Source organism: Lonchura striata, chromosome 2 (assembly GCF_046129695.1).
Source record: "Lonchura striata isolate bLonStr1 chromosome 2, bLonStr1.mat, whole genome shotgun sequence".
In the NCBI taxonomy this organism is placed as follows: Eukaryota; Metazoa; Chordata; class Aves; order Passeriformes; family Estrildidae; genus Lonchura; species Lonchura striata.
This window is the reverse complement of record NC_134604.1, coordinates 87711923-87736968: the sequence shown is the minus strand read 5'-3', so window position 1 is coordinate 87736968 and position 25046 is coordinate 87711923. Positions and strand designations below refer to the sequence as shown.

At 40.4% G+C, this 25046-nt stretch overlaps 1 protein-coding gene across 3 annotated transcripts in view; it reads right to left on the bottom strand.

Moving 5' to 3' along the window:
• MAP4K4 (mitogen-activated protein kinase kinase kinase kinase 4) overlaps positions 1-25046 on the bottom strand; it is a 163533-nt gene that overhangs the window by 34918 nt on the left and 103569 nt on the right. For all 3 annotated transcript variants that reach the window (XM_077781543.1, XM_077781544.1, XM_077781545.1), the window contains exons 4-13: positions 23209-23334; positions 22428-22538; positions 19605-19695; positions 17929-18059; positions 15606-15660; positions 13186-13264; positions 10855-11030; positions 10118-10190; positions 9455-9665; positions 1964-2125 (exon numbers count right to left, since the gene is read on the bottom strand). In XM_077781543.1, the coding sequence (XP_077637669.1) occupies positions 1964-2125; positions 9455-9665; positions 10118-10190; positions 10855-11030; positions 13186-13264; positions 15606-15660; positions 17929-18059; positions 19605-19695; positions 22428-22538; positions 23209-23334 (1215 nt within the window). The remainder of the gene's footprint in view (positions 1-1963; positions 2126-9454; positions 9666-10117; positions 10191-10854; positions 11031-13185; positions 13265-15605; positions 15661-17928; positions 18060-19604; positions 19696-22427; positions 22539-23208; positions 23335-25046) is intronic.

Here is a 25046-nt window from a genome sequence, read left to right as displayed (position 1 = left end):
ACAATTTAGGAAGCCCTGTCTCCTGAGCATTAGATTTTGGCCCCTTCTGTTCTGAAATTTGCACTCCTGCAAATGTTGCCGGCACAGGCCAGTGCTCATTTATGTATTTTGGAAGTGGTTTCAAGAAGCAGCAAAATGCACTTGAAGGTTTTGGTAAGTTAAAACACAGCAAGTCTGACTCAACACAGCCAATACAAAGTCACATGCAAGTTGTAGTAAACATTAGTGTGTTGCACTGGTGCGATGAACTGTTAGCAACAGCTAGAGCCAGGCATAGTGTAGGCAGAGCTGGAGCAAGCTCCCCCAAATGGGCTCTGCCAAGTGCAGCTGGGACCTGCCCTGCCAAGTCTCCCCTGCCGCCCTCACCAAAGCCTCTCCTGAGCAAACACTGCCAGCCTTGCTGAATTATGCGATGGTTATGATACAAACAAACATCCACCAGGAAACAGAAATTAGACCAAACTCGCTTGCTCTTGCCATCTAGCCACCTCTTCACCTGCAGCCTCAACAGGTCAAGACATTTACCCTCACTTCACCTATCCCCTAGAAGAACTCAAACTCTGAAGCACCAAACCCAAGCTGGTAACATCCTATCATGCAATTAATGGAAGTATGTAACATGTGCATGCGCACACACACAAGCACACGCACACATTTACAGTGTATGCATAAAGAAATTAATGGATCAGTGATACAGTGATGGGAGTTATAGAAAGTCTTGTGACAGACTGATGAGATACACCATACTGTTGTTACGCACATTGGCTGAGCCACAGTTTGAGTTAACAAAAATTCTAAGAGGGACATGTCTTTTCTTCTAGAAAAAAAGAATAAAAATTCAGAGTGGTTCAGCTTGGCCACACCAATTAACCATTTGTCATTACTGGCACTGTGCGTAATTAGCATTTCAACAGTTTAAAAAGCAGCTGGGGGAATACCCAGTGTCTGCCCAAAAGCAAATTACTATACTGTAATTATAGATTTTCCATATATTTATTCCCATTGGTTAGTCTTCTCTGCTTTTGACTTAAGAATCTTTGAAACATACACAAACACAATAAAATTTCCCAGCAACACAATCATCAATGATCTCAATACAGTGAATTTATGTAAGAAAAAAATTAAGGTGTGTCAGGTCAAACCCAGCATTCCTGAAGTTAATGGAGAAATTTACAATCAATCAGCATCTAGGACAGAAGTTTTGGCCCTTTATTTGTGATCAGTATTTTGCAGTACATGCACAGTAAGTATTTCTCTGATTATCACCCTGATTGAAGTTATTAAAGGATTTTAAAGCATGCAGATTTCATGCATAAATATAGCAGATGAATTTCACAGTTTAACAAATTTCTCAGTTGTACTTTCAATGTATTAAGGACACACTGGCATAACTTAAGATATACTTGTTGCCTGAATGGGCATACGTTACTGATTCTAAACAGAGTAAGAGAGGGAATTTGCATATTCAAGTTTTAGGAGGGAAAATCCTCTGCAGCTCAAAGATTCCATCTCAAATTCAGAGTATTCAAAGTTCATGCCAATGACCAATTCTGTGTGCCAAAAGTTGACATGCAACAGAGCTGCCCTTCTCTTGGGAGGCCTTCTGAACAGGGGCATGTCCTGCAAGAACCACTGATCCAGCAAGACAAGCCTAGAAACAGTTTTCAGCCCCAGTGATGATTTTGCCAATTCTGGTGATTTTAGTCCAGCCCAGGGGCATGAGCTGAATTTAGAATGAGTACTGCAACAAGACTTCTTTTTTTGAGAGAATATTGAGGCTGCCAGAATTTTCCATAAAGCCCTACAATCCTACGTTAGTGCACTTTCTGTCAAAAACAACAAAGATGAAAGAGTTAGTGTTACGCTGCCTCTAAGCTGATTTAGGCTTACTACTTTTTTAAAAATTAAATTAGAACTTAGAAGAAACAAACCTATTGCACATGTATCTGTATCATGGACTCACCTGCTCCCTTTCTACCCTCCTCTTTTCCTCCTCTGCTCTTCTTCTCTCTTCCTCCTCCTTACGCCTCCTCTCCATTTCTTCCAGACGTCTTTTTTCCTCCTGTTCTCTCCTCCTTTGCTCACGCTCTTGTTGCCTTCGAGCTTCCCTTTCTCTTCTTTGTTGCTACAAAAAGCGAAAAGAAACCACAGAGTTTTACTTCTGTTGTTATCAAAGAAAGAGGTGGGGTTATTTTCTATGGTGAAGAGCGGGATTTACCAGGACTAGCAAGCTCTGCAACTGAGTGACAAAACATTTTATGCAAGTGTTCCACCAGGAAATTAAACTCATACCCAGCACACATCTATCCCTAAAAGCAGCCTCACTTAGACTCTCTGGTTTCTTCATGCACACACACAAAGTCATGTACCATATTCCTGATGACAATCAAGGTGTGGAAACTCACTCCTCTCTTCAAGAGAGGCTAACAGAAATCCCAATCCTCAAACAACTGTTGAACTCAGAGATGACAACTTTCTTGATATCAACAAGGGGATGATCAGCCCTAAATCAGGTAACTCAAATGCCAACTATCTGAACTTTCTGTAAGCAGCTTTTCTCTTAAGACAGTTGGTCTGCTAAGGATTTTGTAGTGTTGGCTCAACAATCAAGCTTAACTTAATGCACTGTCCAAAACTTTGCCTAAGAGAGAAGGCTGGTCAACAGCACCTCAGCTCCTCCCAAAACAACAAATGCACCTATATGTAAAAGAGGAAAAGCAGCTAAGTAAGATTTACACTTCTACACATGACCCAATATGAATGAGTGCTGATTAGGTCTGCTCGAGTCTGAAAAAAACCTGGAAAACAGCTCTAGAAAGCATGAACTGACTCATTTATGTCTATAGAGCACCACATATGACTTCAGAGAAGACATTTTAAATGCCCATGTAGTCGTGACCAATTCTTCCTGCACTTCAGCATAAGCATCCAGTTACTCCACCTACCTCGAAATCCCAGGCAGCCTCCCACAACTGCCTAAGCGTCAAAAGACCCAGCTGTCTCCTGTTCAACCATCAACTGGGAACAGCACTACATTTACTTTCTTTATACGTTTCTATAATATGCTGTAAAAATATGGAAGAAATTTAAACCAAAAAATAGCACACACAAATTTAATCCCAAGAACAAAAATGAACACCTACATTGGTTATTCCTTATCACATTTATGTTAAGGTTAATACTATCCCCAATTTCTGTTGGAGCAAAGCTGCCACAGATTTTCCTGTCTTAAGGCACTCCAAATAGTCTTGCAAGAAAGAGCACTCACACTAAGCTTTACTTTGGGTTCACAAATCCAATTACTGGTGTGAGTTTCATAGTTGTGCTCAACTGAAAAAGCAAAGGCTGATCTACACTTGCTGTGTTGCTTTCGTGAGATGAGCTTTCTCTGCTTGCAACATTTTCCTGCATTACTATGAAGGAATGAAATATCAACAGCCCTCTATCTTCTGGAATCTATACTGACATGATAGTGGAGAAGAAATACTAGGGGGGAAAAAAGATGGTTCTTGGGTTTTCTCAGCTTTTCTGCCAGGAGAGGTTGTGGGTATCCCACCCCTGGCACTGTTCAAGGCTAGGCTGGATGGGGCTTTGAGCACTGGAAGGTGTCCCCTGCCCATGGGAGAGAAGTTGGAGCAAGATGGTTTTTAAAGGTCCTTCTACAAAAACCATTCTGTGATTCCATCAATTAGTAGAACTTAAATAATACAGGCTGCTTTCCAATTCTCTTTCATTAACTACAGTTTGGGGGAAGATGTGACTTTCCTGGAGACCACTGTTGAAATACACCCACGCTGTAACTATCATGTCCTCTTTCCTGGCCCATAGCATGATCCTAGGTTCACTACCACCTTCCTGTGCCACAAGACATAAGCTCTTTTATCCCCCACATTTCCTGTATTTTCTCAGAAACACAGCTTCCTTGCTCTTGCATCTCTTCTAACTAAATCCATTTACCAGCCTTTTCACTTGTGCTTAAGCCAGCTCTCCTCAATGAATGTAGATATAAAAATAGCAAAAGCGCTGCAAGGCAGCTACAGCACGCGGTGCATTTCATAGGTTTCACTGGTTCCCCTCCCTCATTTTTTAAGCATTGTAAAAGGATTAAGTAGGCACTTTTATTTCTGAATATATGCCTCAGTGTCAAGCAATTTCTACATTTAAGTCAATATATTCAGGTCCTCCTTGGCTAATCAAGTCTGACAGGCTTTTGTTTAAGAAAACTAAGACTTGAAGTACAATAATTCTGCTGCCTTGAGGATGCAAGACAGCACACTGCTGACTGGTTAATATAACATGCACATTTATCAACTCAAACAATATTGTGTTGACATTGTTAAGTGGATATATTGCAGATCTCAGGATGGCATCACTCTCACTACAAGGAAGACGGGCAAATTCATCGCTTCTTGAATTAATTTAGAAGTATTCAGCAATAATTATAAATAACTGAACTTAATATGAGGAAAAATAAGCTACAAACTGATTAAGACAGTCAGTGTCCCATGGCAGCAGAAAATAAATAAAAATCAATTGAGAAAAGATGAAATTTTTAATGAAACCTTGATCCAGATATCTAACTCAGCACATCAGCAGGTATTTATTACCCAGCAAAGGAATAGGGGGAAAAAATGACAGATCTCACAAATCTGCTACTGTCTATGTGCCAAAGTATGCAGGGAGATCAGGTTTCTCAGCATCACTTCCACTCCCATCAGACACTGCCTCCGCCTCCTGCCAGGTGAGTGGAAAGGAGGTATCCAGCAGTGCAGGAGCCCAAACACAAACACACACAAACACGCTGCATGATCCCCTTATTCACAGCCCTAGATATAAAATAAAGGTATCACTTCCTTTGCACGTAGTCTTTGAAACCTCATCATCAAACCAGTGGTCACTAACAAAGCGGAATTTAGTTTTAACACACCAGGGAGAGGAAACCTACAGTGACAACCATCTCTTGGGTCCTAGTCCACATCTTGTCAAAACAATGCCAAATGTGTTTGGTAGCAAGTTGGGTTAACCCAACCTGGCTTCAGAGCCAGCCCTATAGCTGACTTTTTTGCATCCATCTGTTGGCACAAGGCTGCCTTCCTGACTGGCTCTTGCAACTCTTCCATGAGAACACCAAAACCTGATCACTGTGTGCCTTAGGCCTGCCCAAAGGACAGGAGAGGGACAGGAAAAACTGTTTGTTAAAACCAGTGTCATATAAAATACAATATACATATAAAAATTTGCCTTTTAAATTTAGTTTGTGTGATTGTCAGACACTGTCATTTTTTGTCATACACTACAAAAAAGGCTGACATAAAACACTGTTGTCCAAGAAACAGCAGGTATAGATCTAGATTCCTGAACTTAAGAATGCATATCCAGATCTTCTTTAGTTTGGTATGGTATTACCAACTTTCTTGCACATGTCAGATTAAAAGCTTATTTCCAAGGAGCAAACTGTTAGCCAGAAAATAAGGCAAGAACTCTTCAAAGAAATATCAGACATGCCAAAACAGAATTTTGACAGAGCCCATACTGCCTCAAATTACTGCATTTCACAAAATGGGCATCAACTATGCAAACAACATAAAAAAAAAAAAAAAAAACCCAACAAAAACCACACACACAAAGAAAATACAGTGTCAGTACCCTGGCTCCTTATCTGCTTTTAGGGTGCGATAATGATGATCTCATAATGGAACCTGACAACTCCAAACTGGAAGTCTATGCAGTAGAGTATGACTTACCAGGAGGGGGCAATGCAACTACACATGCAGTTTGTCTATACCAACGAATTCAGGCCCTCGTTCATACAGTGAAATGTTCAAGATTGATATAGATCCTTTAATTTTAAATTCCTAAAATATTATTACTGTGTCTCATATTCAGAGAGAAGATTAATGATACCTATATTAATTATTTCTTCCACAAAAAATTAGGTAGCCTGGTATCAGCTTAGAAAGAGAATTGGCAAGATTAATAAAGAGATTTTTGCTTTGTCCACACTAGAGATAAACCAGAAGTAGAACTTCTTACTCAGTACCAATCCAAGATGCAAGCAATTCAAATTAAGTAGATAAGAATAAGCTCTCCTTCTGTGAAAGAAATAAAGCCCTGGCAAAAACTGCCTGCAGGTACACCTACATTAGCATCTTGGTTCAGATCAGGAGTGCTCTTTTGAAATGAATCATCCAAACATCTCCGCTTATACAGTTTTGTTTCGTACTCTGAAGATGTCTCGGAGTGCCAACCACACCTTTTGGATGAAATTAAAAAGGCTGATGCACTCCAACCACAAGCAGGCACAGAGTCTAGACCTCAGCTAGTCCAAAGGAATTCCTCCTGTCTTTAAACACATGAAGTCTTCAGGTCCTCAGCACTTTAATTATTGCGCTCCACAGTCTGCTTCTACAGGACTGTACTACTTGCCAGTGTAGCTATAACCTACCACTTCAAAAACGTCCATCTTAGGTTCTCATAATCAGGGACAGAGACACCATTTAATGAAGCTATCCTGAACTGCAGAGGTCCACAGAGAATGGGATTCCACTACAGCCAATTCTTAACTTTCTAAGCCAGATTCAGTTTTGCAAAGTACAAATTCAAATGCCTTCTCATATTCAGCAGCTGTCTCCATGTTGCTGAACAGAACGACAGAATCACATTAAAACAGGAACAGGTGAGATTTTTTTGTTTAAACTATCTAAACACCTATATAGTTGACAGTTTTTATATGTCTTTTAAAGGAGAGCTGGGGGTAAGACAAAATCCCTGTCTCAAAATTCTCACAGAATTTTCTGTAGTTTGACCACATGTCATTTTCACCTCCTCAGTCAGACACAGTTCCTGCAACAACTTTTAGAAGTCACCTATATGCCTTTTAAAAAGTAATCTTTTCTCTAATACTGCTGAGAATTACAGTTTTTGGCAGATGTCCTAAACACCGTTCCTGTTACAGTCTCGGTCAAAACTGTCTAGGCTCTGTGCCAGCATTGTAAGAACAAGCCCTCGATTTTAATTTAGGAAGTGGGGAGGGGGGGAAGTATATGCAACTTGTTCAGGAAGATTATCTAACGCATAAAATTCTACCAAAGAATATTAAATAAGCATATGCATACATACTTTACACTAGCAAAAATTACATGACAGCAAGTCTGATAGAAGTATCAACGAATTTATGAACACCCTGAGCTTCAATGCCTGACACTGATCTTGACTCCCATTATCAAGCTCTTCATTGTTTACTGGCTTCATCAAAACAGAGGGGGTGAGTTAAGGACAAAGTGACAACATTTCAGTATTTTGGCTTTCAATTGTGTCACAACACTGATGTTTATCTAAATTTGTGTCTACTACCCTTCCCCCATCTGAAAGAGCTTGTTCTGGCTGCTGTTTTATTAAAAACCACTTGGGATCATACATTTTTTCCAACACAAGATCCAATGAACTAAGTGGGATTTTTTTTTGAAAGCTAAATGTGAGTCTTTTTTTTTAATGCACTTGATGAACAATATGCCTACACCATCACCTGCAAAAGGAAACTTTTTAAACTCACCTATTTTGTAACTTATTCCTATTTATGCCTCCAAGGAACCAGGCAGAGGTTACAGACCCATACAAGGTAAAAAGCTTTGATCTTACAAATTTTACATGTTTTACCATGCAACCTTATTCAGCAATACAACCTACATTACATGCTGTCTTGTGGTTGTGGAAGCTGTAAGTTTTATTTTGGATTTTAAAAAGCAGGACTGATTAAACATGATTTCAGGTAACTGCCTTTTCTTTCTACTTGCTCATTCTGTTATAAGTGCAACATCCCCGAAAAGTTCAAACCATACAGAGAAAATGGTGCATTGCTTTGTTTTCACTACCACCAGCAGCAGCTCCTTTATTTTAAAAAGAAAATCCAGATTTTAAGAGTTGCACTGATTACTAAAGTTAAATGACCTAGATAATTTAATTGTAATCCTCTTCCTCAACAAAAAAATACTGCCTGCAGAACCTTAGAGATTAAAGAGGCATTTAAAAGAAATCATTGACTCTCATACTAAGAAAAATTTGAGCAGTTAAGCAGTAGCTCAACTTTTGCTCACCTTTGACAATATCAATCTTTTATTTTCATATTTTTCTAGTATCTTTTTTTATTACCTACTCCCCCCACAAATAGTCTAAAACTAGTTGCAAGTGCTGTGAGGTTCATCTTGGCATTCTCTGAAGGGTGGAGAAGAAACAGAAGAGAAATGGGGTTTATATACCTTCCCCTCATCCCTCCTTATGGAATCATGTGTGGCTTCATCTTAGCTCCCAATCCCTCCTTATAGCAGCACTAAACTCATGTGCACTTTGGAAAAGAGGGATAAGGAGCATAATGTGACCTGGAAAGGTATTTGGAACTTTGTATTACTTGTTATGCAAACAGGTCACGGGATGCAAATCAACATTTGGTCCTGGCTGCATCCTCATTAAACGTTACCAGGATTTGGAAAGCCAGACTGGGTGTAGTTTTTCCATCACTAAGTGAAAGGTTGAAACAGACTCAAGCAAGAGGTCATTTAAGGACAACTAGAATTTGACCCTGCACTTCCTGAAGAACCAGAGGATTGGTTTCACTTCAACTCCGTCATACCCAGCTCTGGCCTGAAGAGCTGTTTTGAAATCCTCCTACTTCTGAAGCTCATGCTGCATATTCCATCTACATACATATAAATGCACATAAGATCTTAGGAGGTGAAAAGTATGACAGAACAATATTGTCCACATACATTCACTTTCTTTTATCTTCCAGCAGTGTATAGAAAATGCATACTTACTTGTATCACAGAAGTAGTATTTACATATTTGTAATTCCTGCAGAACTGTAATTTTAGCATAATTAACAAAACATATTTAAAGATCTACTTTTAAAGGCCCCTCCAATCCAAATCATTCTATTATTTTATGATCTAGGTGGCTTTTATTCATTAAGCTACTGTGCATGAGAGTGTAATACATTAAAAAACAGGCTTCTATCTACTATGAATGAATACCAAACACAGATGTTTGAGAAAGCTTTAAAGGGAAATCTGAAAAATTTTATGACTCCCAAAACAGTACTCCTGAGAGAAGAATCCACCTGGGAATAATTTGTCTCCTCTTCTCTATACCTACCTAAGCTTAGCCAGAGACCAAGAAACAGCCTCTTCCACAAAAAACACTTTCAAATAACCCAGCTCTGGCTTCTGTTGTCTTCATGGGAGCTGCTGGATATTCAAATGCTTTGGAAGATGTCTTATATTCAAGTAGCCAGGCATGGATTTAAGTGCTTTGCTCTACCTTTACAGGTGGATTTTCACAGGATGTTTTCTGTCCTGAGATATCCTGGAGCTACAAGGAATTCTATTTAAATGGGTGTGGGAATGGGAAACAAAACGGGGAGAGGGGCTTCTGCTCCCAAACTCCAGTCTCCTGTTTCTACCTCTTCTAGCCGCCGCCTCTGCTCCTTCTGCTGCTCAATGCGTTTCTGCCTCTCTGCCAGCAGCTGCCTCTTGTACTCCTCCTGCTCCCGGAGCTGCTGCTCCTGCAGCAGCTGCTGTCTCCGAAGGGCCTCGGACCGTTCCTTGTTTTCCTGCTGCAGTCTCAGGAAATCACGTCGGAGGGTTGATTCTCCAGGCACATTGACAATGGAACTGCAACAAGAGAAAGTTAAAGCCTTCTGTATGATAAAGCCTGATGGGCCATTAAATACCTTTGCCAAAGCAGGGGAACATTAATAAAATATATCATGGTTAAAGTTTAATCTCGTTTTCTTTTGGAGCAAAGACACCAGTTGTATGTCAAATACACGCTCTCAGTGGAAGGCGTGAAATGAGGACAAGCAAAGTAAGGACGAATGCTAACACTGTGGGGACCCTGATCAATCATATTTGCCATAAATCTCCATCCAGAGCTTATTTGCTCTAAGTCATAGGGAGGGGAGCTTTCAAACCTTTAACAGTCACAGCATAGGTATTCAAACCCTTCGAGTGGTTTGTGCATTCACTTAATAAGAGACAGAAATTTAGCATGCTGATTTATAATCACAGACCTTTACACTTATTTGGCATGGACTGCCCAAAGCCATCCCAAAAGCAATTATTACCTTGGCTCTCCTTCTTGTTCAGGCACTTCCTCCTCTTCTTCCTCACTTCCACTATATTCATACTCCGTCTCATCTAACAGGAAAGAAACAAAGGCCTGGATAGTACTTTAATTTTAGGGTAGTGGGGAGTTGCAGTAGCATCTCAGTAAACCAGCTCCTGTCCCCTTCAGTGAGAGGATCTATCACAGACTCTAGAACTCATTCTATATACATAAGCTTATATTCCCAGCAGCACAGTGGTTTGCAGAAGACTTCCAGTAAACTCCCTGAACAACACCAAGTTTTACATGTAAGACAAGACACCTGGAGAACTTCAGCACCACCTGAATAAGGAGAAAAGACTGCCCAAAACTTTTGCTTCACAGCTCTTGTGATGGCTTATTTCCTGGGAGTCCGATTTATGGCACCATTCCAGGAAATGAATCTACCAGAGACTAAAGAAGGGAAAGGCATATATGCCAATATCCTCCTAAATACTGCTTAATGCTTGTATGGAAGAGCCAGTGGCCAGCAAGTGAGCAAATTTAATGTATCAGAAAATACAGTACTTGAAATTTATGCTTTCTCTGTAAAGGACAGAACAAAACAGAGCCTTCTGACAGTCAAACTATGAATTGAAAAGGAACTTTTTAAGGATTTTGGCTATAGGAGCTTCTCTTGGAGAGAAGAATGCAAAGCAAGACAAAAATATGCATTTTTTACAAGTGGCAAAGACTTGATTTTTAGAAGCTGCATACCTTTCTCTCCTCTCTTCTTCCTGGTCCTGTCTATATGGTCCTTAAGCTGGATTCGGACTTGCCTTTCATTTGGCTGGTCACGTATAAAGGGATGTTTCAACAGTTGTTCTGTAGAAGGTCGCTGCATGTAATTCTTCACTAGACAACCTTCTATAAAGCTGAAAAACTTTTTCGACCTGAGAAAGCAAGAAGGAAAAAAAAAAAGGCAGAAGATGAGAGGTGAAACTCAGCTGAAACAGTTTTTCTGTTATTCCTCAAATTCATTTTCTCCAAGACCACCATGTCCCAGAGCACAGCACAAGTGTTGCCTGCAAGTGTACCTCCTAAACAGATCTCTGTGTGCTCCAGCTGAGCACTGAGCTGGAGCGACACAGGGCTGGAGGGACACAGGGTGACATGAACATTCTTGGAGCTCTCAGGCACATCCTCACAGTAATGTACCCTCTTTCAGAGGGTAATTTCTCTGAAAGTCAGGATCTATGAGTGAGGTAAATAATGTAAATCTTCTGGATCAGAGCAGCTCTGGCATGCCTCCACCTATCCATGCTACAGACAGACACACCCAGTCAGGAGAACTGTGTCTGCCATTCTCCTGACAGAAGCAGCGCCACGCTGCTTTTGCATGCACCTGGGCTTACAAAGTTAGATCTGCCAGAATTTAAGATTATTTTATTTTTTACCTTAAGAGTCACACACACAAAAAAATTTTACAGAACTAGAGGTGGGTGTTGGTCAGTGTTGTCTGTTCAACACAGGCACATTGGGTCTCTGACACAATTTAAGGGCATGAACTAAACTAAACCCCTCTGCACACAGCATAAAGTGACAGGGTATGGGAGTTAGCCGAGCTGCAGCACTATCTTCCAAAATTTGCACTTCATTTGAACCCTTGAAAGAGGACCTCTCCAGAAAGAAGTCACCAAACAAGCCACTTACCAAAATCCAATAGTGGAAATACTCAAAACTGCAATGAGGCACTAGAACAGGTTGCCCAGAGAAGTTGTGGATGCCCCATGCCTGGAAACATGCAATGCCAGGCTGGATGGATTTCTGAGCTACCTGAACTAGTGGATCCTAGTTGGCTGGGATCCATGGATCCATGGACTCCTTGGCAGGGTTTGGAACTAGATGATCTTTAAGGTCCCTTCCAAGCCATTCTATGATCTTTCTACAACTTTGTCATCATTTGGCCTATCTTCTCATAACTTGCAACTGAGCATGCTATCAAAACAGCTGAGTGACAGCAGAACTGCCTTGGACCAGAGCTGCTTTTTAACTGGTATGTGCTCTCAACCTCCTCCAGTGCTTGGAGAGCAAACATCCTCACTACATGCTTAAGAGGAAAAAGCAATAATTTCCATCCATCAGTCCACTTCCCTACTGTAATAAAAAAGGCTAAATCCAGCAAAACTTGGATGTTCAGATTTTTTTTTATTCCTCACACTTGAATGTTTTTATTCCACATAAAAAGGTCAATGAAAGGCTAATGTGAATGGACCATATGCATCTCTATTCCATTAATATATGCAGAAGGCAAGTAAGATACAGCGATGCCTTGACAGTATACAAGTGCATGAATAAGTCAATCCAGGTAAAGACCAAGCCCAGCAAGCAAGCCAAGTTTATATTGTGTTGATACTGAATACACAGTCCAATCACTTCATTATTTTGACAGGCTCACAGCATCCTATGATCACATTCCATCTATAAGAAATCTCTTTCTACTGAGTATTTTTGTTTCATATGTGCCAGTTGTAACCAGTAACTGGGAGGAAATCCTCTGATACTAATGGATTCTTCTCAGCTGGCAAGAAGCAGGCACTCAATTCCAACCGTTTACAATAATTATAGTAAAAGCCTTCATTAGTTTTAATAGCTCCTTTCTATTTAGCAACTAGAACACCATAGCACTGTTCTGTTTCTGTGTTATGATACGTCTGAGAAAACATACTGCATATTAAGAGTGCTACAGGAGTTTATATTTTAAAACATGGATCCATTTGTCACCTTAATACAGATGCTACATTAAGACAACAAAAACAAACAAAAAACACCCACAAACCACCCCCCCCCCCCCCAAAAAAAAAAAAAAAAACCAACAACCTTGGTATTCATTTCCATACAATTTGAAATTAAATTTCTCTGGGACAAACAGAGCTAAATAATGCATGCATTTTATGTCATGCTTTGATTCAGAGGCACAAAAGATAACAGAGATTTTTGCTAACTTAAATTGCTTTACAATTCTGTGGAAGGAGTAACAAAACTGTATGCGATACGAGAAAACTTCACACTACACAAGGCTACAAGCAAGATATAATTAATACATACCATTTCTTGGATTTTAACCGTGGGGGAGGGTTTCTGGGTATCAGAAAGAGTGCCCTCATGGGGTGCATGTCACAAAGTGCTGAAGGGAAGAAAACAAAACCAGAGATAGAGACACTGGTTTAGTTGCTCTCTGTCAATGGCATGACTTCAGCTTCCACAACCACTCCCACCATCCCAAACAGCCATGCAGCAGGTGCAGACAGCAACACAGGTAAATGGAATTAACCCAAAATTACAACAGTTCCATAGCTCAATGTGCCAATGGCAGCCCAAAAGGAAAAAGAAGTCAAAGCATGGATCAACCTCTAAAATCAACCAAGATGGGAACATCTGAGCATGGCCCTCCTCCAGGCCCAAGTCATCTGACTTACTTTTGGGTCAGTAAAGTACTGGAAGATGATGGTGGACGTGAGCAATGAGAGTTACTGTTTCATATAATCTTCCCTCCACCTGCCCTTCTCTCCCATTATGGAGTGTGCTTCATTTTTATTCTCCAGACCTAGATATTTTCTTTACTTCAAGGCATGACAGTTTTGAAGCATGGGAGGGGGTCTGTATCACACAAAAGGACTGTCTGCAGAACTGAAATGCAAACCCACAACTTCCATCCAAAAAAGTCTTGTTTGTTTCAGTGGACATTTGTGAGAGTCTAGGATCAATGTTGGACAGCTTTTCCTCCTGTTCCATAGCAAAGCAACATGGCAGAGCCAACCCAGGGAAACAAGGGAGCAGGGAGAGAGGCAGCCCAAGAAAAGTCTCTAGGAGCCATGTTCTAACTACCTTCCTATATTTGATCACTTATACCCTCAGTCTGAGTGATCACTGCAGTATGAGGTGACATCACACAACAGAAATTCAGGAGAAATAGACTGATGTGAAGAGAATTCTGGCTCAAAAATAAGGGGCCGCAATCTTGGCAAAGAAGCCCCCTGGATACCTATGGATCCCTGCAGACCACCAAAGAGTCCGTAGAGATGGACTCTTCAGCTGCCACTGGAGGAGAAGGTAGAGCCCACTGTTCAGCACTTACAGAGGATCTTTGCTAACTTCCTAAATGCTACTCTTGTGCTTTTACACAAAGAACGGTCAAGCTCTGTTTTGATTTAGAAATTAGCAAAATATTATTGTCCAATTCTAGGCTTACAAAGCCATACAGGCAACTCAAAGTTCTGAACACAAAGGTATGGCAAAAAGGAGGTAGTTCACTTAATATACTGCTGGCTGAAGTGTCCTAGGAGCAGCTCTCACTTGGACAGTCATGCAAACGTGCAATTAGGAAGGAGAAAGAAAACAACCCCAAAGTATCAGGCCTCCTAAAACATAAATCAACACATGACCATTGTGTTTTGATTTTTAAATCTTGCATTAAAGTCAATAAGAAGAACAAGAAAATCAGGCAGCAGCTACAACAAAGTGACCAATTTTTAGCTGGGAAATATCAATACTTTATTTCAACAAGATTATTTCAGACATTTCAATCTGGGTTGTATTATTGTGGTAGATTTTTATGTGCAAAAAAATTTAACTTGCTCTTTGGTACCTTAGACTCTTATTTTTTAAATACAGACCTCCAGCTGAGGGTGAGGGTAAGTATATTTGCAAAATCAATAAGGACAAGTATATTTGCAAGATCAGTAAGGATGAAAAAATCATCATTAGAAGTCAAAACACCATGCCTAACTTCTTTTCTTTTCTTTTCAAAGGTTTCTGTCCTCCTCACACATCTGCTGTTTGCCTTTCTATTCTGGAAGAACTACATGAAAGGAAAAGAACCTATTAAAAAGTTGGGCATTTTTAGTTTCCAGGTTTTCCTCTCAAATCTAGACTAACTGATACTGATCCGTGCTTGAGAATACCTAAGTTCAGTGCTTTGTCCTGAAGAAGGATTTATAGTTTAAGCCATGTCACTGCTAAGGAAGATTAACACCACCCACTGATGAGTGGAAACAGAAGGAGAAGCTATGTTAGCATTATCCAGACCAACAGAAAGCCAACACAGAAATAGCTGCTACAAATGCTTTTTTCATTAAGACCTGTTTCCTCGAGGCCCCACTGACCCTCTACCCAGCTGAAGTTTCAGTATTCCAGGCCAGTCCATAGACAAAGTGGGACACAACTCCAAAACACAATATACTATCCATAGGAAGGAAGTCAGACTCTCGATTAGCTTCCAAATATTCCTGCTATACAAATTAAATTACTGCAGTCTGCACTGTAGTGTTTAAACACAACACTATCTTTATCAAAAGCATTGCTATTTATGGGATTTTATTTTTATAGAGCAGGCAAAACCAAAGAGAACATAAATAGCATGGGGATATTTTCAGAAACCTCAAAACTCGCTTAGATTACAACCAGCATCACCCAAGTATACGTTTCAGCCTTAAGGAGCCCACTGGAGAAGCACAGGGATCACTTACGGGGAGCTCCTTCTGCCATCTCTATGGCCGTAATGCCACACGACCAAAGGTCACTCTGCAGAAAAAGAGAGACACCATATGTTAGTAGGTGGATTTACCCATTCACACAGTAAGAGAGTACTATTTAGAGAGGCCCTGTAGGTGAGGCTGAAACCAAATACCACGGCTATTTAAATAATATAAGCCTCTTTTATCTTGTAACTGTATCATAAAATCCTACTTTTCACATAATACGTATGTATATGCAGAAACACACGTATTCTTACTGAGTGAGCAAACAACCCTTTCCAACAGCACATAAAAATATATTCACATTATGACAATGGGAAATACATTTGCCAGAAATCTAAGCCTATGAAACAACAGAATTTTCAATATTCCCTTGTCAACAAAGAATTGAACAACGCACTCCCAGAGTGTGGAGAGACACAGTTGTAAAACAAAAAGCTCAGCTCAAATTTAAAGTGGTCAGACTTGTCAAAAACTGCAGGGGCTCTTCAGGTACAAAACAAGCAAGAATAAAAGGAAAATACAGATCCATCTGAAAGGAGAGCTGAATTAGTCACCAACACCACTGAAAAGGCAGAGGTTCCCAAAACTTACACCTCGGTCTTTACCACAGTCTCCCAAAATTTACACCTCTGTCTTTACCACAGGCATTACTTAATGCCAAAGGCAACATTCCTCCCCTAACACTTCAGCTTTCCTTAAAACGCTACAGAAAAAGAGTTCTTCAGCAGCAGACTTTCAAGGTACCACCTCTGACCAGCACCTCTGACTTGGGAGAGACCAAACAAGAGCCAGGAAGATCAAACAGCAGGAAGAGATGGAGGAGTCTGGGCAAGAAACCAACTTCAGAGAGTGACACAGCTTAATGGGCAAAATATTGGAGGAGACTGCTGTGAAAGAGAGCTTTTCTTGAGCAAAGCAGTCTTCATTTCTGGTCATAATTGTGATTTTTTAAAAATGACTCAAAACTAATGGGGAAATAAGCTCTTCATGCACTACAACCAGAGAAGCATTTCTAAAGATCATCTTTTCAGACCCAGCAAGGCATTCTTCTCTTAGTCAAATGCAGCCATCTTAGCTAAATTGCACATATTCATGATCTTACAGAATCCTTCAAACATTAATTTTTTGTGAGCAACCACCCTAGAGGCTCCACCTAGAACAATAAACAGGTGTTTTCAGAGGACAGAGGAGTTATTTTTCATATCACTACTGCATTAACAATTATTGCAGGGGGCTTTTCTGCTTTATTAAATAATTTAATAGCAACTTTCCTTACTAATAACAACTCTGTCTGGAAAGATATAAAACATTAGCTTTAGTACAATGAGATGCTGAATGCAAAAAGCAAGTAAATCAAGAGAAAAGGGATCAATCTGATCAAAATTAGTCAAAACGTACAAAAACACCAATTCAAATAATTTGGGTGTTTTACAAAGATTTAGACACACACAAATATACTGATAGCTAACACTATCAGTCTCAGCAAAGTGATACAATTGATATTCAGCTCTATAATTCATTGTAAGGCCTTAATCTCTGGCTTTCTGATATCCTTGGTTAAAGATGGAACAATACATTAGTCTAAGTAAAGGTTTCTTAAAACCATATTTTTACATTTTTTCTTTCCTTGTGCTCTCATTAAAGTCAGCTCAGAGGAACTTTAAAGATTACAGTATGCTTTCACTAGATATATTTAACTTTAAATACGTATACCTAATATTCTTAAGGTAATGCAAATACCATCAAGCCAATTATGGTTTTGCAGTAATTAAATCCTTGGTTTGCAGCAAGCTATGTAAAGAATGATCTTTGTTAAGAAATGTTGTGATGGATAAATTTTTATAAAAAAAAGTAATGTATATGTATCCTGAAATCAGAAGTAGTTTTCGGAATTCCTTCTGTACTTCACTGGCTCTCCAGATGGTGGTTCTATTTAAGGCAACACCTAAAATGTATTGTTCTTGGTTACCACAATAACTGGGACATAGTGTAACACAATTTAAAGTACAACCATTATGCAAATTGAGAACACAAGCATTTCCAAGTAAACTCTTTTTTGCCCTCTCTAAGCATCTACAGCACCCTGAAGTCCTGTATTTACATCTCAAAGCTACAATAATACAAGCAGCAGAAAGTGTTAAAGGTCACAATTTGATAATATCCTTACCTTGTTCTTTGGTAATAAGAATGCAACTACACAAAACAGTTATTACACCTACAAAGCACAAGAAGTCTCAAAAACTGTCATAGTCCATAGACATTTATATTGCAAGTGTATGTTTTGGGTATTTTCTTTGAACAGGACTCTTACTCTGTAATCATACGTAGCATCTGGATTCTCATCACAGGCAATAACTTCTGGAGCCATCCAGTACGGAGTCCCAATAAAAGTGTTTCTCCTGCCAACTGTCCTGTCCAGCTGAGCGCTCACACCAAAATCCACTGTGGGTGGGAAAAGAGTAAAATGAAATAAGAGGGGGAAAATAACACAATGATTACTTTTACAAAATGATTTGAAAATAAAGCCCTGTAGATGTCCCACAGGGGAGGACCATGCTAAAGAGAAATAAGATGACTAATCCTGAGCCCTTATGGTTCACACACAATGTGCTTGGGCACAAATGTCAAGGGACCCAGCAGCACATAATCACCTCTCCTGTACCCCTCACTGGTCTGCCTGGACAGAAGGGAGAGCACAGCTGCAGAACTACTGCCTGGGAAGCTGAGAAAGGGCTATTTAGTCCCTTCCCACATGGTGAATCCAAGCACCTTTGCCTATACAGAAAACAGCCACTTCCCAAAGGTACCTCTCATGCTATGGGAAAATTACATGCATAAACACATTCCTTTCAGTTCACCACCTTTTCTGCTCTAAAACTGGACAGCAAAACTAACCTGTTGCTCAGTGAACTGGTCTCTGCTTTAATGCACAGAGCAGAAACATCAATGAGAGCAAAAGATGAGAATTATTCAGGAAGCGCTAACTTTGGTTACACATGCACACAAGCTGCGAAAGAGATGCCCATTTCATTACAAAGTAATTACATTACAAAGGTGCTTTCTGCCTTTCATTTTGCCCTGTTCATGACCACAGTGCTACATGTCCTTCTATACCAGTAACTGCATCTGCCCTAAGAGGGCTGTGTCAGCTTTGCTGCATCCACATCTGAGTGACACTGACAAACTGGTGTAGACGAGCTCAGTGGAAGCAATGGTTTGGAAGTTACTGTACCCCATTTTGGACCAAATGAAGGAAAGCTCTCCCAAGAACTTCCTCCCCCAGCAGCCAGGACAACTTCCCATGCCTCATGCTGCAGGAAGGTGTAATACAAACCAGAAGGGATGTGGGCTGGGTGGGAGGGCTTCAGCATGGCTCTATATTTAACGAAAAAAAGGTGGCGAGTGTAGCGTGATACAAATACAGAAGGTTGACATGTGCACTAACTGAAAGAGACAAATTAGAGAGGAAATAAAAAAAGAGTATGTCCACTTGGCAGGAGAGAAGAGGCCAGGGATGAGCACGATTTTCAGCAGGCATGCCAGAGCTGGAACTGTGTTTTGAATTCAATACCACAGCTCCCTTGAGAGTGCTGTCCAGATCATATTTTTGTGTCCAGAACCTGAACAGCAGGTGCTATTTTAATTAAAGCTAAATACAAGAGAGACTCCTGTCACTTCCCGAGTCCAGAATAAAGTGAATCCGAACAGACTCAGCTTATACACAGCTCAGTAGGGGAAACAAAATGATCTCTGCACTGATTCTGGCATGAAAATCAGTATCTCCTAACCAAATTCAATAACAACCTGTGCTCCCATCCTCTCCAAGCAGGAGGAAATACATGCAGGCTGTCAATCCACACGGAACCACTGACAGAGTATTTACACTATAAAACATGTTGCAGGGCTCTTAAAGGATGAAATTAATTTGGGAACATCATAAAACCAAAAGCTGAACAAATGAGGAAGAGGACACATGTACCTACTTACCAAGTTTCACTTCTGCATTCTCTGTTAATAATACATTTTGCCCTTTGATATCCCTGTGAATCACATGATGGGCATGAAGATGTGCCAACCCCTGCATTAAGGAGAAGAGAGGAAGGAGAGGATGTTCAGAGTCAGGCTTTTGGCTCAGCAACAAACTACCCATACCCAGCAGCCCCAAAGATCACAGCACTGTGCCTCAACCTCTTGCAACTGGGTGCAAAGGGACCTGCAGCACACCACCCACACAGCTTTTGGTGATGGAGCAGAGACACAGGCTTAGATCAGGCACACACAGTACCTAAATACAGCCCAACACCTGTACTGTGCAAACACCTCTCAGCTGTCCTGTGAAGTCCCACAAAGTCTCCAAGTAATTACATTCTAAATGACATCAGTGTCGGTGTATGCCACTGACTTCTGACGTGCACAGGGTCACACAGAATTTAGCTGGGAAGGGAGGTAGAAGGAGAAAGAAGGCAGCATCCACATGTATTATATGCACCCCTGAGAAGCAGGTGGGGGGTGATGGAGTGGCAGTCATGTTTGAGGGCAAGGGAGGATAGATGATAAAGACATGCTCCACTGCAAAAGTGCAGTTCTCTTCTCTAGCCTCCATAAACGTGAAGCCAGATAACTGTACCTCAGGAAAAAAAATGCAAAGGGAAAAAAAAAGCATAAGCGTTATAGTTTCCAAAGGAAACAAAACCTCCTGGCATACGGTGCTTTTTGTTGAGACAGCACTTGGATACATGCCCCAAAGCATTAGCCATGTGGAGGGAGGGCTGAGAAAGACATATGTTGCATTTTACTCTCTAATGTAACTGGGAGAAAAGGCAACCCTCTTAGCAACTGCCTGTATTTCGGGTTCTCCTCAGTTTTCTGCTTGGAAAATTGTAGTCTCCAGTGGGATCATCCTGCCTGTTCATGTTGCCCTCATAGTCTTTTAATGTTTTGTGAAAAATAAAAGAATAGAACCTTTACAGCTGCAAGAGATTAAGAGAATAGTGGTTGCTGTAGAGAAGTATTTCTTACACATGTTCTTCATTAACTGATCATTTACTAGTTTTCCTACATAACCATTGGGCTATTTTCCTTTTTTTAAAACAGTTAATGAGTGTGACAAAAAACCACTATCTACAGCTTCCTTTCCACATGTCATAAGCAAATCAAGTGAACGGCTGATGTCCCTGAGACCCTTCACTGACTGCTAATGCTGAGTGTGGTCTTCTTTTTCACAGGAATGTAGGCTTTTCCACAGCTTCACACAGGATATTTTTTAAAGCCTTCTGCTGCTCCAACCCAGCCAGAGAGATAATCATCTCTTCTCTCCAGAGTACCATTTAACCCTACTGAAAAAACTCATCTGGGGATGCAAAGGCCTGGGAGAAGACAGAGGGGCATGTCTCCACTTTCCTGCAGTCCCCCAACTTTTCCAACCACACAAGGATTCACTGGGTCAGCCTTCACCGGTGTCTCCACCTGCACCAATCTTTGGCACTTTAGCTCCTTTTGTGTTACATGACCTCTCTCCTTCACCTCTGACAAACTCTGTGTTGAATCAGACATCTCATGTGAGTTTAGCATTCTTTTTTTTCCAGATATTCCAGATCCTGATGGTCAGTAATTAACACTCCCTTTATAAATCTCTCATTGGAATGAGAAAATAGTTTTCCCTCTTTTCTGAGGTAAATATTTTTTCCTCTTCTCAGCAAGGGCTTGACTGCTTTATCTTAGGAGGATCTAGGATGAACGCAACATAGCATAGAATACCTCCAAGCCCACATGTTTCTCAAATCAAGGGTAAGATGGTCCTGCAGAAGTTATATTAAGGCATGCTAAACATTTGATTTGAAATAGAACGTCTCCTTTGTAAACAACTTAAAATGTGCCAGTCAAACACCAGCAGTTGGACTGTCCTCTAGCCTTTGAAATTAGAGCAAGAGACCAGAACTATGTGTCTCCCTCCATCCTCATCTTAAAAATTGCCAAGGAAGAGCAAATGTGTAATGCAGACCACAGGAGCATTGATTTATGCACAAGCTAGTGCGCATTTCCTTTAACATAAAGCCCTTCAGAACTTCATTTAGGATTAAGCAATTGGACAAACATACTGTGTAGTGGTATGGGTAGGAGGCAATTTGTTTTGCAAAGAAGCACGAGGAAAACCATCCCAGATTTACTTAGTGAAGCAAAACAAATGCCAATTCAAAAAGCACTTAAACTGTACCAACTGGAAATTAAATATTAAGAGTAATTATCTTAAGTTGCAATTTTAGAACAACTGGTAAGCTGTAACTGGTAACCATTTCCTGAAAACCTCTGTAGCACTGCCTGCAAGCACTGCACAGGGCACAGCCACACGTGACAGAGCTGCTTGCTCTAGACAGACTGCAGGGACAACACAAGATAAGAGCACATCACAGCACAGAAGTCCTGACTGCTGGCCTGAGCCAACAGCTCTTCCTCCATGGACTTCATTAGGAAAGAAAAAGGCAGCTGCAAGCATATTTAGAAAAGCCTGTTCTGTAAGCTACCATGCTACAGCACTGTTTCAGCCTCAGGTCTTAGGGACACTGCTTCACAGCTTCTGCAGTAGGCAAGGTCACTGACTCCTCTATTGGCTTCGTATGACTAGAAATGCAATTTTCTGCAAGCCTTCTGCTACAATACAGTACAACTCACACCAAGTTAAATGATGTGGAGCAGACATCTATCTGCTCCTACGCATTCTCCAAGTGATGACATGGCTAATGGGATTGATCAGAAACAGCTTCTTGCAGAACCTCAAGCTAGGCTGCGCCTCTGTAGGACTGTTTTCCTTACCCGGAGAATCTCTCTGGAGATGTATGCTATCCAGTCTTCCTTCAGGGTATTCCCTTTTGTGTTCTTCACAAGGTCTGTGATAGAGCCAGCTCCACAAAACTCCATAACAAGCTGTAAAACAAATATCAGTGTACAAAGGACATTAAAGATAGACCTCAGCTGTATAGCAAAGCAAAATAATCAGGTTACAGCACTGATTTGAGAAGCTCTTGTGAACCAGAGAATGTACTTTACATCTCTGCCTGGAAAATGGATTCAACCAAATGTCTTCAATGTGTGTCAGATATATATGGAATATGTCTCACATTAGTTACCAGATTTTCAAGGACTGATTTAATCACTGTAATTTAATGCTAGGAATCTGGATTTGCTCAGCTATGCAAAATGCATTAGCAGTAAGAGCACATCTAATGCTGAAGGAATCAAACTTATCACATCACTGCAACACTTCTTATCCTTTAACTTCCATGTATTTATGGAAGAATGTGCACCCTGCCATTTCAACCCCAAACTTCAGTCCTCTTGAGGGTGTTCCTATGAAACATGTCATTATCTGTCAGGGATACAGGGGAAAAAAGTTACTTAAAGAACAAATCCACTGCTTATAACAAATTTTGGTTCAGACATCCCCTTAAGGATGTGTTATTAGCCTCTGCGATTCACTTATCTAGCAGCTCAGACAAGCACCAAACTACTTTAGTTTGTCTTTCCATAAAGTGGTATTTCTCTCATTACCAATCTATATCCAACAGGGAAATACTTAGGAAAAACATCTGCTTACCCACAGTTGGTCATCATGTCCTGGAGGACTTTTCTTAATGAAAGCACCATAGTAAGTTGCAATATTTCTATGATGAGAATATTTCTTTAGCATATTAATCTCCAGTTTGATTTCTTCTTCTTCATCCTTTGGGGAAAAAAATAAAACAAACCCCCATATGTTTAATATACCATATGCATTATTGATTTATTCTTCACTTTCACACAAGCAGATTTTTTCTGAACTTCAATTTACATGAGCATCATGTTCAATAAGCTCCTATGATGTTCATGCCATCAAAATTCTGTCTATTGAAATGGTCTAAAACAAGCCTTTCCCAAGTTTTCAGTAACACAAAGAAACAAATAAAAGATGCAGTGGATTTTACCCAGTGATGGAACATGACAATCTGTTTCAAAAACCCAATGCTTGTAACACTTTAAGCAAATCCATAGCTAGCAGGCTGGAAATATATGACAGAGGAGTATTATTTCCATCTTCACAATTTTTTCTCCTTTAATTTTGGAAATTTCAACCAGTTCTATTTAAATTCTAGACAGTGGCTTTGTGAAACCACCTGTCAAAGTAGGTTCCCATCTTGGTGCCAGCATTGGACTGGCATAGGAAAACAGAGGTGGAGATCAGGAATTCCCCTTATTGCAAGAAAAAGGCATTTGCCTTGCACACAAGCTTCCTCCTCCTCCTCCATCTGCCTTTGTGGAGGAAGAGCAACTGGATCAGGAAGCATGGGCCAGGAGCCCAGGCAGTAAACAGGATGCTGAGACACAAAGGCAGAGGAAGGATTTCCCCTGGCTGCCCCCGCTCCAGCAAGGTGCCAAGCAAAGAGCAGCTCAGGTGAAGGGAGGTCATCCCTCCAAAGAGCTGAAATGGGTAACATAATGAAAGTACTCCTTGAAACACCCACAACCTGCTTCTGAACTGACAGCAGGACATGTGGCATGGAAGGATCCACACGCTCTGAGGTGGTGTCTGAGCAGGCAGACAGCAGATACAAAAGAAGGAACGGACACCAACCCACCCCCAAATCTCTCTTCCCATACCTAGACAGCATGAGTCTTCTTCAAGCTCCTATAAAGGCAACAAATTAAACGGCAGATGGATATCCCTTTTTGCTCCACAATTTTATATCCAAGCAGGAAAACATCTACCTTAAATTGATTCCAGGAAGAAGACAAACTTCTCCCTAGGGTTGCTGGCTGATGGGAACGGTAGCACATACTCTGATTATTCTGTGATGTCAAAGCTGATTATATGATAAAATTTTAAGCCTTAAACTTCCTCGCAATTTGTACCACGTTAGCAATCAAATATCCTATTCATGACATACGCAGATGTTAATACTAGCTACATGTTAACTCTTTGTACACACTGGTACACACAGCTTGAGCAAAAGATTCCACTCTCTGCTACAAAGCTAACAAGCATTTCAAATACTCTAATAGTGGGGTGCAATGCTTACTCGTAAATTATTACAACAGAATTCCCAAAATGCACCAGGGCTAAACTACTCTTTCATCTTTTCATGATGCATCTTTGAAGTAAATATACAGTAAAGTACTGTATATTTCTGGAACACTGAACAAAATAGTAAAAGAATCTTGTAAATCAAAGTTCCTAGTGAAGAGCAGCCCTGGGAGAAAGCATTGTCAGAAAAGCTTTTTGAGCCAAAAGCTAACTTGGTGCTTCTTCAGCTGCTTCTGTTGTACGTGCTGTTGAATGATTTTTTTTTTATTTATTCAGACTATATGTAAAAAGAAAAAAAAAGAGAGGAGGAATACAGGCTTATGTTACAGTGAATCTCTGAACTGTGTATTTTGGCAAAAAAAAAAAATTAAACA